At 33.3% G+C, this 14,247-nt stretch overlaps 1 protein-coding gene across 1 annotated transcript; it reads right to left on the bottom strand.

Moving 5' to 3' along the window:
- Positions 1-454: 454 nt before the first annotated feature.
- Positions 455-11,576, bottom strand: LOC101246623 (uncharacterized). Its single transcript, XM_069297098.1, has 2 exons — positions 7,226-11,576; positions 455-6,890 (listed from the first exon to the last, which is right to left on the bottom strand). The coding sequence occupies exons 1-2, from the start codon at positions 7,527-7,529 to the stop codon at positions 6,856-6,858; spliced, it is 339 nt and encodes a 112-aa protein (XP_069153199.1). The 5' UTR covers positions 7,530-11,576; the 3' UTR covers positions 455-6,855.
- Positions 11,577-14,247: the final 2,671 nt, after the last annotated feature.

The following is a 14,247-nucleotide window of genomic DNA, read 5'->3' as shown; positions in this document are numbered from 1 at the left end:
TTAAAGTTAGTCAAGTTAGTTACATATTATGTTGTTAGAGTAGTTCTTTAGAATTAATCAAGTTAGTTACGTCTTGCTTCTATTTAAGTTGATGTTACGATGAGTAAGATCATTCAAGTTTGCTTTGATTCACAATCTCTTTACTAACATTTTGTTTGGATCATTGTTATCTATTGTTTTATAATGTATTGTATTGTACTATATTGTACTGTATTGTATGGTAGCTACAATATTTGGTCAGATTGTATTGTTTGTTGTTGTTTAATAACATTTTTATTGTTTGGTTTGACAATATCATACTATAATGTAATTTATAAATTTATCAAAATATCCTTAGTTATTCTAGGATAGGAGGTTTGACTAGAATTAAATAATATAGGGTAAAGGGTTAAAAAGTATTATGAAATATTATGCCAGAATACAATTGGGAAAAAAAAACAAGTAACAATGGGAATACACCAAATCGGCAGTTCCATAAAATGAGGATTTTCATTATTACGTAACAACGTAATTTAGCAATACATTTTAAGTAATAATCAAAACAAACATTGTAAGTATGGTAATGATACAATAAGTACGATGGATAACAATGATCCAAACAACGTGTAAGAAGACTCAACTTTAGGAAAACCCCCCCAAAAGAACAAATTAATAAAAGGAAAAATTAATTGAATGAATACCCTTTAGTAAATAATTACTAATTTTAGCGATATTTTCCATTTATTACCATTTATAGCAACAAATAGTAATATTAAGACAAATCTGCCGTATGTATTAAAAGTGCGTTATGTATGCAATATATATGTATAAACTTATATTATGTGTTTAATAAACTGTTCTTTGTAATATTAAACTTTTCATTTATTACCATTATAGCAATAAATAACAATATAATGATAAATCTGCAATCTATATTAAAAGTGAATTATGTATGCAATATATAGGTATTAAATTGGTATGTTTATATTGTTCTCTATAATATGAATTAAAACTATATTATAGATATATTAAAAGTGATCAACTGAAGAAAAAAAAAATTATTGCTATAAATGATAAATATTTTCTTAATATTGTATATTTATGTAAGTTTTGCATAATAAAAATCTATGCCCCGTAGACCAATCCAATTAAATCTTTCATTTATTGTACAAAATACCAAAATAGAGCCTCGACACTTTAGCTAAGCTCGGAGAATTGAGATTTAACATGTTAGACAATCAAGAAAGATCAAAATCCTCTATGTTTTTTTCAAGAGAACAAGTATTGTTCGTACCTCATTAAACAATCAACAAGTTCAGTTTGTGCTCCAATACCACGATAGCATGCATTAATCAAGTAAGATTTTGCATAATTTTCACAAGTAGCACAATCCAAATTTGTTAAACGTGAACTACATGAAACATGGCCATAAGCTATAGCATCATTCAGATAAGGAGATGTTACATAAATAGCAATTATAACTTGACTAATTGTTGTCTCTTTTTGTAAAGTTTCAAAGAACGTAAGTCAAACTTTTTGCAAATGAACCACTTATATCATACTTATTACCATTGCAAATATAGCTCATAAAATGAAACTTTATTGATGCTTTAATAGCCCAACTTGATCAACGTGAATGTCTTCAAGTGACAACTTCTTGTCCTTGTTAACACACTATAAAATGAACATTAATGAGAAGCATGGCCCTATAAAATGAAGCAAGTTATGTAGGATTGAGAATTGTTTGTATACTTACCTTTCCTATTATCTGTAAAGACTTTATATATGCTTGCCACGTCTTTCTTTCTCTGAGGAATCTCCTTTAGGTTTTGACAGTTTTTGATATGAAGATCATAAATGAGAGGCATGGCATTTGTGCCTAAATGCCATATTTTTAGGTGTGAAAGCTGATCAAGACAAAGGAACTCTAGTTGACTAAGTTGTTATCACTGCACGTAATTTCTTTTCCTTCGTAAGATCCATATAATATGAGATTCCTTAGGTTTGGCAACATTCCCAAAATAGGCATCGGATCTTCTCTGAGTTTTGAGTTCCTCAGAAACATCACGGTGATGGAATTCGGTATTCGAACTCACACAATGAACGTGAAAGAATTAGGAACAATTCTTATTGATCAAAATCATATCAGAATACATTTACACTAGTATTTATATGCAACTAAAAACTATAACTAACTAACTAACTACTTATTGTAACTAACTAACTACTTTATTGTGCTAAGCACTTTCTAACTAACTAACTAATTTACACATGAACTATTAGTAAACAATTAGCTATAGTTTAATTAACAAACTAAACAACAAACAATAATATTAACCAATTCCAATACTCCTCCTTAAGCTGGATGTATTGAATAAGTTCAAGAATCCCAGCTTGTTAATTAAGATATCATGTTGAATCATGCCCAGTGCCTTGGTCAGTGCATCTGCTTGTTGATCTTTTGTATGTACGTATGTAGGTCTGATTAATCCTTGCTGCACCTTTTCTCTAATGAAGTGGCAATCAATCTCAATATGTTTGGTCCGTTCGTGAAATACAGAATTAGCAACAAACTGTATGGCTGCCTTGCTATCACAATAAATGGTAGTTGGTCCTGTCAGTTTTACATCCAATTCATGAAACAAGTTGTTTACCCACACGATCTCAACAGTCAAGGTAGCCAAACTCCTATATTCTGCTTCAACAGAACTTCTTGACACTGTATTTTGTTTTTAGACTTCCAAGATATTAAAGAATCACCAAATTTCAATATAAAACAAGTCACAGATCTTTTAGTATTTGGACATGCAGCCCAATCTGCATCACAGAATCCTGTAAGTTGAGATTTTGTATTTGCGCTCATCAGCAACCCTTTTCCTGGTTCAACTTTGATGTATCTAATCACCCTCAATGCTGCCTCCCAATGTGACCTTTCTGGCTTCTGCATAAACTAACTCAAAGATTGTACTGCAAATGTTATATATGGCCTTGTATTAGTTAAGTACAACAGCTTCCCAACAAGCCTTTGGTATTTGCTAATATATGGAAATAAATCATTAGTAATGACACTGCCTTCATCAAATTCCACACTAGTTAACTTCATGTTGCATTCTAGTGGTGTCATTACTGGTTTTGCAGCAGCTAACCCTACCTCAAAAATCATTTCTAGAGCATACTTCCTTTGATTCATAACTATTCCTTTGTTGGATCTCAAAAATTCAATTCCTAAAAAATATTTCAACTCTCCTAAGTCTTTAATCTTGAAATAACTGTGCAACACATGTTTGGTTTCTTCTATCAAATTGGCATCATTTCTTGTCACAAAAATATCATCCACATAAACCAAAACAATAACAATTCCATCATCTCTTCTCTTGGTGAATAAAGAATAATCCAAGTGACTTTGTGTATACCCTAAATTGCACAAAGCATTAGTCAATTTTGCATTCCATTGTCTAGATGCTTGTTTAAGACCATAAAGAGATTTAACTAATTTGCATGCCATGTTTTCTTCCTTCTCTCTTGAACCCTTTAGGTAATTCCATATATACTTCATCAAATAAATCTCCTTGTAGGAAAGCATTAAATAAATCCATTTTATGAATGATCCAATGCTTAGCAGTAGCCAAAGCCACTATAGCTCTAACAGTCACCATTTTTCCACTGGTGAAAATGTCTCTTGATAGTCAATACCTTTAGTTTGGTTGTTGATACGCTCAAACTTACTTCTCAAATAAGAAGTAAAGCGGTCGTGTCAAGTAAATAACCCAACTAGTGAGGTTGGGATCGTTTCCACGAGGAAAATAGTCTAGAGTTAACTTCAACCTGTTATTACTATTGTTTGGTCAATGAATTCCTTGGAAAGTAAAAACAATAAAAAGGGGGGTTTCTATTTCTAAATGAATGAAAATAACTAAAGCAATTGAAAGAGACACTTAACAGCTTTGAATGTTGGATTTTAATCAATTAATCAAAGTAACTAGGGTTTACGTGTTCCCCACAGGTTCATAACTTGATAATTCTAACTATAACAATTCTTTCCTAGTATCTTGCATGCAAAGTGATAAGTTATGTATTTCTAAATCCTTGGTCCGGCATCTAAAAAATCTCACTCCGCACCTTGGTCCGGCTATGTGTGTTGCTATTCTAACCCTTATCTTTACCTCATATTAAGCATCGTATTCGATATTTAACTAAGTTATTACCTCGTACCAATCAATACTAGCCTATTAGATAGTATACACTAAATCTATGTTGATAATTCTTTTCCTATTATCTACCTCATTGGTCTGGCAAGTAGTATTAAGGCGAGTTCTAACGTTGGTCATCCGTTAAAAAGACTTCTAAGCGAAAGAATTATTAATACATGCAAGACACCATTCTAGAATTGTTATTTTAATTAGGTTTTATCTCATTATTTGCCTATGGTTCCCACAACCCTAGTTATGGAGTTTAGTTACTCATAGTCATAATCACAATATTCAAATATTTTAAATAAGAATTCATGTACTTACTTCAATGAGAAAGAGTAAAATTCGAAAGTTTGCTTGATTAATCACCAAAAATCACTTGCAAGAATCTTAAAGTACTCAATAATCTCACAAAAAGTCTAATGATAATCAAAAGTCTAACAATCTAAGAGTCTAACAATGATCCAAAGTCTAACAATACCGAGTCTAACTATCCGCAGTCTAACCTCAAAAATGAGGTTTTTCGAACTATTTATAAAAAATCAAAACCTAATTAAACAAGGACTCTATTCGCTGGAAATCTTCCAAAATGCGGCTGGGTCGACGGACCTCGCGACGGATCGTCATGGTCACGAAAGGCCATCATGGACTCCGTCGTCCCATACTTATGCAATTTCTTCTGCTGCTCTTCTTTATTACCCTCGACGGCAAGTATGACGGACCGTCATAGGCACAACGGTCCGTCGAGGCTCTTCGTTCCAAACACTTCAACTCTTGGAATATGGGTACTGGATTACTTCTCTAAACTTCATGACGAACCTGCAGTACGGACCGTTATAGACACGACGGACCGTCACAAGCTTCGTAACCCCACACTTGGTCAGACTTCCCCATCTTCCTTCAGTAGCTGCACTACGCTGCCACCTACGGACCGTCACAAGCTCCGTAGGTAGTCTCTTCTACATTTCTTCGCTCAAAATCTCCGCATTCATCTTTGGAAAGATTTCGTGCAAAATAAACAGAAACTTATACAAACATTAGCACAAAAAGGCTTTTGGACAAACTAAACTTAAGAAAAAAGTATTAATAATACCGTGAAACCACGGTAAATCAGTTGTATCCCTTTGCTACCAACCTAGCCTTGAATCTTTCAATCTTTCCATCAGCTCGATACTTGATCTTAAAAACCCATTTACATCCAATTGCAGACTTTCCTGCTGGCAGTTTAACTACTTCCCAGTACCATTTCCAATGCTTGTATCTCTAGCTTCATTGCACCACCTTTTATCTTTAATAGCCTCTTCATAACTTCTAGGCTCAGTTTCTATAGAAAACTTGGATAGATATACTGCATAACTAGGAGAAATGTCTTTGTAAGACATGTATTTCCCTAGTGAATAAGGTTGACTAAAATATGAAACCTGTGTAATATAATCCTTCATCCATATAGGTGGTTTTAAATTCCTAAGAGATTGTCTTGGTTTTTCAATAATAATATCAGGTACTGGTATTGAAATATCAACAATGTTCTCTGCACCTTCATTTATCATATTTGTGTCTCCAACATCTTCATTGCCTTCATTCCATGCGCTGTCATTATGCATATTAATCTCAGGAAATGTTTGTTCCTGTGGGATTATTGTTTCCATGTCATTCATCTTGTCATTCAACCCCTTATGGTCATCATCCTGATATGTATCCAATGAAGAGTTAAGAAATAAAGGCAACTGTCTAGTAACCATTTTTTGAAATGGAAATATATCTTCCTTAAAGATTACATCCCTATTTACTACAAATCTTTTGCTGATCAAATTATACATGAGATATCCTTTCGGAGTAGCAGGATAACCCAAAAATACACAAGCACCAGCTCTTGGTGAAAATTCGTCTCCTTTAGGCAATCTGGTAACATATCCTAAACATCCAAAAACTCTCAGATGATCAAGTCCTGACTTGGCATTGTCAAACACCTCATAAGGTGTCTTCCCTTCCAATATTATTGTGGGTAGTCCATTGATTAAATAGACAGTTGTAAGAATACATTCACCCCAAAATATTATAGGTATATGACCATTAAACTTGAGTACTCTAGAAACTTCAAGTATATGTCTGTGTTTTCTTTTAGCAACTCCATTCTGTTGTAGAGTATGTGGACAAATACTTTCATGAATAATCCCATGAGCAATCAAAAAATCATTACATTCTTTGTTAAAGAATTCTCATCCATTATTATACCTTATTCTTTTAATGAGCTTGTTAAATTGATTCTTAACAAGAACACAAAAAGACTGTAATCAATTTCATCAAATATACCCATGTCATTCTGGATTTATCATCAACAATAGTCAAGAAAAATTTGTAACCATTATGTGTTGCCACATGATAAGGTCCCCAAACATCTAAATGAATCATATCAAAGATACTACTAGTTTTTGAGAAACTCAAAGGAAAAGATAGTCGAGTCTGCTTTGCAAGTGGACATATAGAACATTTCTTACAGATATCATTTGAAGTTGAAGTCAAACAAAATTGTTGCAACACCCTGGCTGATGGATGCCCTAACATGTTATGCCATAACAAAGTATTGTTCAAATTCTCATTGTTGTGTGTCATCATAATCATCTCATTATTCTTCTCTTCTCCATGTAGTTTTTGACTAGAGAGATAGTATAGTTCATCCACTTCCTTACCAATCCCCTTCACCTTTCCATTGGAGAGGTCCTAAAAAACAACACACTCAGGAACTAAATTAACTGAGCAATGTAGTTGTTTTGTTAATTGTGATACTGAGAGTAAATCAAATTTGAATGTAGGAACCACCAAAACATTCTTCAACAAATCTCCTCCTAGTGTTTTATAATTTTCTGAATGTGTAACAGACACAGTTTCTCCATTTGGCAAGTGAACACTTCTATTTAAATGATCCAGAAAGTTGCAAACAGAATGTAATCTATGCAGGTTATGAGTCATATGACAATTTGCTCCTGAATCAATTATCCAGCCCTCTTTCACGGTAGAATTTACAGAAATTATTGTATCAATAATTCCAGTTATACCTGCCATATTTTCTGCTATATTGGTTCCTGAAGTTCCCACTTCTTCTTTATCAAGCATATGCAGAATTTTCTGATATTGTCTTTGAGTGAAAGTAGGTTGAGCTGCCAGTGCTGAAACCTCTTGTGATGTCACTCCTTGACCTTCTTCTTTTTTGCAGATTGGTGCAAAATCATCTTGTATTATTCCTTGATCAACTCTTACTTGATTTGCCTTCATACCTTGTGCTTGTCCTGTGCCATTTTGATCATAACCTGAATTAAAATTTTCAGGTTTCTTCTTAAACTTCCAGTCATGGATAGCCATTCAACTTGAAACAATCAAGTTTAACATGACCCTGCAGCTTGCAATAATCATAGATTTGATCCCAATTTTTTTTCTTCAACTCTGAAGATCTCATGTTGTTTCTCTGCATGTTTCCTCTTCCTGTATCATTACTCCTCTGGAAATTTCCTCTTCCTGCATAAAGTGCAGTAGACTCCATCATTTCCCTCCTTGATTATGTACTTGCAGTCATCCTTTGACCTTCATCTGCCACCATCATAGCATAGGCCTTACTAACATTTGGCAATGGGTTCATCATAAATATTTGACTACGAGCTTAACCAAACACATCATTCAACCCCATCAAAAATGCAAACAACCTTAGATAGGCTTGTTGATCCACGTAAATCCTTGACTTATCACAATTACATGAAGGTGGAGGCATCAAATTCATCCCATAATAGCCTCAATTTTATAAAATAACCAGAAACAGTCAAATTACCTTGATGTATTGTACAGATCTCTCTATGTAGTTGGTAAATCCTCAATCCATTAACTTTGTCAAATCTCTCCTAGAGATCACTCCATACTGTAGCTGCATCATTAGCATATACAATTCCACTTTGTAATTCCTTAGATACTGTATTCATGATCCAAGCTAACACAAAACAGCTACACTTCTCCCACTATTCTTCCAATTCCATCTTATAGTCACTCTTTTTACATGTTCCCAACACAAAACCAACTTTACTCTTTGCTCGAAGATTGATTAACATAGATAGACTCCATAACGAATAATTCTCCATGCCTGTGAGTCGTACTGTAGATAACACACATCCAGGAGTATTAGACGGATGTAGATAAAGAGGATGATTCCTCTTTTTCTCAATCGTTTCTAAAGTTTCAATATTATTTGTTGCAGATGCATCTCCAATCGATATTGATTCTCCAATAGTCATTCTTTTTCCTTTGCTTCCACAAAGGATCTACAATGGCAGAACTTCTTCCTCTGCTTCTACAAAGGATCTACAATGGCGGAAATCTAATTTTTGCAGTTGAATCGAATCTCGATTCAAAGCTCTGATACCATATTCGAACTAACACAATGAATGTGAAATAATTAGGAAAAAATCTTATTGATCAAAATCATATCAAAATACATTTACACTAGTATTTATATGCAGCTGAAAATTGTAACTAACTAACTACTTTATTGTAACTAACTAAAATACTTTATTGTGCTAACCACTTTCTAACTAACTAACTAATTTACACATGAACTATTAGTAAACAATTAGCTATAGTTTAACTAAATAACTAAACAATCAAACAGTAATATTAACCAAATCCAATATTTGGAAGCAGAGGCAGTTTCTCTATCTCCCTTATGACCACAATTTCTGGAGCTTTTCACAACAATTAAGAAATTCAAGGGATGGGAATGATTCATAAGCTTCACAAAACAATCTGATAATGCTAAGGTTTTTCAAGCTGCTAATGTTGTTTAAGGAGTACGCTTTGGTAATATCATACATGATTAATTCTCGAAGATTGACTAAATCAACAGGTTCAACATCTTTCCACTGATCAAAACGAAATCTTTAAGAACTTGAAGACTAGTGAGTTTGTTTAGACGTTTCAGAGGTTTTGAATACAGAAAATCTAAATGTCTTAGATTTATTAGGTCAGCTGTCTCACGGGATAGTTCACAAGAGAATGTGCCGACATTGACAACAACAAGTGTTTGTTGATTCTTGAGGTTGCCAATGGAAGAGGGAAGAATGACAGATACCACTCAATCTTAAGAACTTAAGGTGGTACAAACTTCCTATGGAATCATGTACTATAGACATATTGTTAAAACGCATCTCCAAGTACAACACATACACACTACTAAAGTTTATACGACTCATCTTACAAAAATTTGGATCGAAGAACATAATTGACCTCAATTTCAAGTTAGAAACCTCAAGTGAGAGGTACCTTTCTTCTGTATGGCAAGATGACAGAGTAAATCATGAACCCTACACTCAGTAACTTTTTCCCAAACTGTATCTACCACTTGTATCAACCTTCGTCTTATCAGCTCATTCAAGAAGCCTTCAGCAGCATCCTCCATTCTTTGTTCTCCTCTTGGTATGAAACCCTCGGCCATCCACAACCATATTATGTTTTCAGCATCCACCATTTTATCTTCTGGAAAAATACCAAAGTACAGAAAACACTGCTTCAGTGCAGTTGACAAATCATTGTAGCTTAATGATAGAATTTTGGAGATTTCAATATATTTATCTTCAATGATGTTCTTCCAAAGGTGATCTTTCACCTTTCGCCATTCGTCTAGCCCTTTTTTATGCGAAAGTAGTCCGCTCAATACAACAATTGCAAGAGGTAAGCCTCTACACTTTTCCACCATAATCTTGGCTAGACTTTCCATTTCTGGCACCATTGCTCGAACATCAAGTAGTTTCCTACAAAAGAGATCCCAACTTTCTTCTTGGCTTAGGAAACGAAGTTTATGGACAAAACCCCTGTCGTCTACTCTTTCAATGACATCCTCTTTGCACGTGGTGATAATGACTCTGCTGCCATTCTTGCTATCCGGGAATGCTCTTTTCAAACTCTCCCATGCTTCTTTATGTCATACATCATCAACCACTATAAGATATTTGCGTTCTTTTAATAGATCACGAAGTTAAATTTCTAGATCTCCTTCGTTCATCCTTTCCAACAAATCTATAGTTTCCTTGGAGCGACCTTGGATGGATTTTATGATATTCCTAAGAAGATCCATTGTGTTGTATTCTTGAGAAACACATATCCAAGCGCGTGTATGGAAACTAGAGACTATACGAGGATTGATGTAACGGTTTCTTGCAAGAGTAGTCTTTCCCAATCCGCCCATGCCATACACGGAGACGACCCTTCTACGAGGCTCTGTTTTGAGAAGTTCAGCTAGTAATGTTTGTACAACATCCTTAAATCCAACAAATATGTAATCCTGGTCATCCACATATGAGGTAGTTCTCCTCAAAGTTCTAACCTGATTACTTGGCCCTTCTCCTGTATTGTTATTGATATTTTTATTTTTAATGTCATAAGTCTCTCGCTTGCGACAAATATCCATGATTCGTTGCTTGAGTGATTGAATCTCCTTATTGACGTTGTAGAATTTAGTCTCCTTCCTACAAATGCAAGCGCAAGCCTTGAGACGACTAGCAAATCCGTCATCATCCCCTTTATCAGCCTCAAAGTTATAAGTCTTAAGTATAGCAACAACATCGTTAGCAATAGAGTTGATCTCAAACACCTATTGTTGAACTCTTTGATCTCCACATTGTTTTAGTTCTGCATCTCTGAGGAAAGGCTGTATGAAATGCAGCTCATTTCTCAGCCACTCAACTTCCTTTCTCAGATTTGTTCTCAGGGAAACTTGTTGTATGAGGAAATCACCCAATTTTTGAACTGCAAATGACATAAAGGCATCAGCCATCTTCAGGATTGTTGTTCTTTTTTTATAAAAAAAATTGTGGAATACAAGTTAGAAAATGGGAGATAGAGATCATACACACTCAAAAGCTGTAGATATAAAGTTAAGACCTCAAATAATGTGTTCAAAGGGTCCACTTATCACTTATGTGATTAAAGTTTAGAAAAAAATGAAACATCACCATGTGGTTTCTGACAAAGCAATGAAAGTTCCCATTATCAAAAAGCAAAACGATGTACTAAAGCTTTTTGAAATTTTCCACTAAAGCTGAAGGTACATTTTTTTGTTTTTTGGAATATCTGAGTGCTACTTGATTATCAATATCTAATGCGGTGATTAAATATGATGATTCGTGATTGTTGTGGTAATGGTGGTTATTGATAATAAATATCTAGTAATTCTGTTTTATTGTTTATCCTAACGCTTTATTCTTCTTTCAAATTACTAACATGTGATAGCATGTAAAAGACGGAAAACAATATAATCTCATTATTTAATATAGCTAAAGAAAGAGAAGTGGAAAAGTATTAGTAATTTAGAACACAATATGACTTGAAATGGCTAAAATCTCAAAGTGCTTGATTAAAAGAGATGAATAAAAAGAATAAGGAATTTGCCTGTTTTCCACTCTAATGGCATGTGTTGTCTCCCTCTTCATATGGGATTCTTTTTCCTTCTTGTCTAGTATGTTCCATTGATGGATTATTATCTCTTGCTTCTTTGACCTTCAAGCTTTAATGAGTTAGCGATGGCCTCTAGTATAGGTGTTTCGATAGAGGCAAGTACCAATATAATGGTTCACGCAATATGATATGAATGCCATCATATATCATAGACAAACCATGCATCCTAAGCCAACATTCGCTTAGGATAAAAAGACAAAATTATAATTCTGATCAACGTTTTAGGTAATATTTTATTCAAAAACAAATCAATAATAAAAAGATAAAAATCTAAACGAGTAAACAGACATAAAACATTATTATCAGTAACGATTTATAATTCATGACATTGAAGCACGTTTTACAGCTAAATGTGGCTCACAGTAAAGTTTCTCTTAAATAATTAAAAATTAAAATTCACATGCCTCATTCAACTTTATTAAACTTTCCATGTTTATATATAGGGAAAAGAATCAAAAATCCCCTCGACTTTAGTTTATTAATTGATTTTATCTTTGCCGTTAAATTATACTTATTTTTGCTCCTACCGTTATTAATTTCACCATAAATACCCTTCATTAGACAGAAAACCCCAAATTAACTCAAATTCACTCGAATTTTTAAAAACAACACATATCCCATTTAAAACCCAAAGTCTGACCCGTATAAATCACTATCAGGGGAATTACTATGATTTCTGGACTATGCGTTTTGTTAACATTGGCAGGAAGGAGAGCATATTCTATTCTGCTGTTTAGTCACCATTGTGTATCTAAGCTTCTTTTACTTAATTAAGTATAGGAATGGAACTGTAGGCATTCCTCCATTTTTATTCTTCGATACTCATGTTGATGTGTGCAGAGGAACAAATCGATAATACAACTCATAAGATTCTTCTTGTCCAAGATACAGACTCTACTTTGAAAGCATACTGCAATAAGGTTCAAAATGTTTAGTGTTCACTACCCCTAATTAGGACAAAAACATCCAACGATGACCTTTCTGCTAATAAGCAATTCACCAGGTAACCCTTCCCCTTACATTATTAACAAATCAAGAGGCAAAACCGCAGATGCAACCTCACGTTAGCAACCTCTACAGGACAATAAAATTGCTTCAACCTAGAAGTCTTATGATTGATGAAATATATCATCAAGTTTCTAAGCACCCACCGGAAAAGATGCTCTGCAATCTCGATCGGTACAGCCAACAAAAATTGAAATATTGGAAGCATGTCGGAGTGAGATCCAGCGTCGACGTGTACGACGACGAAGCATGTCGAAGTCTGAGTGAGGTGAGGAAGGCAAGATTGGAGAGAAAATTTGGGTAGAGATTTGGTAGACGAAGAGAATTGGTGTTTGTTTTAACTAATTGATAGAGCTTCAATGGACGATTTGGATTAACTTTGAGAGAATGACTAATAGGGGATGGTTTATACGAGTCAGATATCGGGTTTAGAATGAGGAATGAGTCGTTTTTAAATTTGGGTTGATTTAAGTTAATTTGGAGATTTCCGTCATATGAGGAGTATATATAGTAAAATTAGTAATGGTGACAATAAATTTAACTTTAATTTAATGGCAAGAGCAAAATCAACTAATAAACTAAAGTTGAGGACTATTTTTGACCTTTTTCCCTTATATTTATATACACTAGATTCACGTGCCTTGCACGTTTGTTCCTTATTATTATTAAATTTTTATATACTAAAAAGTTAAGTAATTAAAAAAATGCTTAAATTAATAATAGTAGTTTAACCATTATCTTTTATTAGCTAAATAATAACAAACATAATATGAAGAACATTAAATTGATGATATATCTAGTTATTTTTTTGTTATCCTTCTCTCATTCTCTTTTCTTCTCATTTTCAATAGTGTAATATCCTTCCTATGATAATATCAATCTTAGTAATTGGTTCTTAAAAAGCATATTAAAAATTTAATTCTCAAAGTGTTTTTATATAAATAGTGGAGAATGACTCTTCAGACATTGAGCTTTTAATTTTAAAAAATTATGTGTATGAGAAATAATTAACATTCAATAATTAGGCAGAAGAATATCACATTATCATAAATAAAATAATGTCTCTATGTCAAAAGTAGACATTCTAGTTTGAAAAATAATTACTACTAACTATTTATGGGTCCAGCTCCAATCAATAATCTATAGATGAGAGTTTGACAATTTTTCAGCTACAGTTAAAATTTTACATCAACAATAAATAGCTTATTATCACTATAGATAGATGTTTGATGCATAAAATTTATAAATGCTAAAAGATTTCGTCAATGTAGTACATATGCAAACTTATGATAAAAACACTTGGTATATCACGAAACACACTTGAAGCCACTACCATAATTAATATGTCAATTATTTTTATCATTATATCACATATACGTCTTCTTTTTAACCTTAAAAAGTATTGTACACATGATTTATGAAGAGAAAAGAATAATACTCCTTTTTTCATAACATTACTCTTTGAATAATTAATATAAATTGAGCAATATAAACTTTTCAAAATGACTTATTCTAGATATATGATCAATTTGAGGAATGAATGTTCCAACAAACATATGATAGACTAATAAGATCAATAAAT

Source organism: Solanum lycopersicum, chromosome 4, assembly GCF_036512215.1.
Source record: "Solanum lycopersicum chromosome 4, SLM_r2.1".
NCBI classification, from domain to species: domain Eukaryota; kingdom Viridiplantae; phylum Streptophyta; class Magnoliopsida; order Solanales; family Solanaceae; genus Solanum; species Solanum lycopersicum.
Note: the sequence above shows the minus strand (reverse complement) of the source record. Positions and strands in the feature narration are given on the sequence as shown.

What these genes read in the sequence shown, in the direction of transcription:
- LOC101246623 (XM_069297098.1), bottom strand. Translation starts at nt 7,529, where the DNA reads ATGGCTATCCATGACTGGAAGTTTAAGAAGAAACCTGAAAATTTTAAT. An exon ending in TATAGCAGAAAATATGGCAG is followed by an intron (nt 6,891 to 7,225) that starts GTATAACTGGAA and finishes GTTGTTTTTTAG; the next exon opens with GACCTCTCCAATGGAAAGGT.